Below are 1,780 nucleotides of genomic sequence, written 5' to 3'. Positions count from 1 at the left end.
CTACACACACCTAGTTCTTAAATCTTCTTTAAAAAGAGGTCTAAAAACATTTTAAAATGTCTGCCAAGGTTTTTTCCTTCGCTATTAAGCATTCCCATTGTGCTTCCCCCTGCCTTCTCAGATGTCTGGCTCAGCTTCTCCTTCACGGTGAGGAGCTAGTTGCCAGTCTGTGTGTGTGGTGTGCCCTTCACTGCCGTATCTGGCCTTCTGTTGCTCCCTTGGAACAAAAGCTATTCTCCTAACCCTATCTCCTTGAGCATCTTAACACCAGATGCGTGCACTACCACAGCACAGGATGTTTCCTGCAGTGTTTGCTGGGACTGCCCTCTGTTTAGCTTTGCCAGAGATGGAGGAATGAGTGAGAGTGTTACACAGCTAGAAAGCTGGTGGGTGGGAGATTAGGCACTGTGTCTTAGAAGCACCTTTTCAGGTAGAGCTTTACAGGGGGCTCTTCTGAGCTTTGTAGGTCCCTATGACCAGCAGCTGCTAGAAATTCTCCCTGCCAGGTTGCAGAAGACAGGCTGGGTTCACACACACAGCTTGCTGGGACAGGATTTTGCTTTTGTAGTAGCGCTCTGAAAGTACTTCGGTATTAAGAAACGTGACCCTACTTTGCTCCACAGCTCTTTCATACTCCGGAGCAGCTGGGTGGAACACAGCAGTAAAAGGGAAAATCAATTTTGTCCTTCATGATGTTGTTGTTGTTTAACAGGTACATTCAGGATGCCACCACAGCCACCTCTTGCACGAATCCCTGTCGTCTTCCTGAGCAGCTCATTAAAGTCATTAACAGGCCCCGGGACAATCTGCAGGCTTTTCAAGAGGAGCTGTGCTTGTAGCTGGGAATACAGCAGCGCTCTAAGAGTTAAACTGCAATGACCTGCAACAACACAGATCCAAAAGAAACAGGAATTTGATACAGCTCAACATCTTCATTGTACTTTGTTATTTACCATACACAGCCTCTGCCAGCTGTAGCTGATCTTCTGTTTCAACCTCGGAACAGAAGAAGGGACTGTATTTTGTATTTATTGGGATTTTTGCTTCAATATATCCCCATAGCAGCCACCTTCCACCTCCTCCCATGCCCGCACCACGTGAAAATGGCCGTGCAGGCAGCACTTCATAGGAGTCATCGCTGGGAAGCAAGGACAAGCAGCGGCAGTTACTTCAGTGGGAAACTTGGAGAGGTTTCCTTTACTAGGTCAGAAGGAGCAGCCCTTAAATAGTCCACCCCTGAGTGTGCAGAAGGTTCGGCACACGTTGGACCTAGATATTTCCATCCAGCTATTATCTGGGGAGATACGCTTAATAGAACCTTTAGTTTTTCACTTGGATCGCATTACTGAACACTTGTGAGTGAGTATAGGGAGTAAATGGAGAAATGGGGTTGTGGGAGACGATAAGGAACACCTCTTCCCTGCCTCCTCCATGTATCCAAAATCTGCGTGCACAGATTCCCAGGGCAGCCTGGGCTGCTGCAGTGCTCCCACGCTGGTCCAGAACTTGCAAGCTGACTGTGTGGTTTTGATGCCGTGTTAGCACTGAAACGAAAAAAAAGGCTTTCAGCTTCTTTTTTCTGGTAGCTGAAGCGCTACACGTACCCCAGGGGAGGTACGGCCGCTCGCGGTGAAATTACGCCGCAGGCCAGCTCCTCGGTCACCCGGGGCGCCGGTTGGAAAACACGCGTGGGGACCAGAGCGGTATTGTTACCCGTGCTCCTCCCGCTGCTCTCCCGTTATGTGGCAAACCTTCTTCTTTCCAAATGAGCCTTTTTTCC

General features: G+C 49.0%; 1 protein-coding gene across 1 annotated transcript in view; it reads right to left on the bottom strand.

The window, feature by feature from the left end:
• AGBL1 (ATP/GTP binding protein-like 1) overlaps positions 1–1,086 on the bottom strand; it is a 369,489-nt gene extending 368,403 nt beyond the window's left edge. Inside the window, 2 exon segments of the mRNA XM_009335232.1 lie at positions 717–880; positions 954–1,086. Coding sequence (XP_009333507.1) covers positions 717–880; positions 954–1,086 — 297 coding nt within the window.
• Positions 1,087–1,780: the final 694 nt, after the last annotated feature.

The sequence above is a fragment of the Pygoscelis adeliae genome, unplaced genomic scaffold (genome assembly GCF_000699105.1).
Source record: "Pygoscelis adeliae isolate BGI_AS28 unplaced genomic scaffold, ASM69910v1 Scaffold21, whole genome shotgun sequence".
Taxonomy (NCBI): domain Eukaryota; kingdom Metazoa; phylum Chordata; class Aves; order Sphenisciformes; family Spheniscidae; genus Pygoscelis; species Pygoscelis adeliae.
The sequence above is the reverse complement of the archived record's forward strand: the minus strand, read 5'-3'. Positions and strand labels throughout refer to the sequence as shown.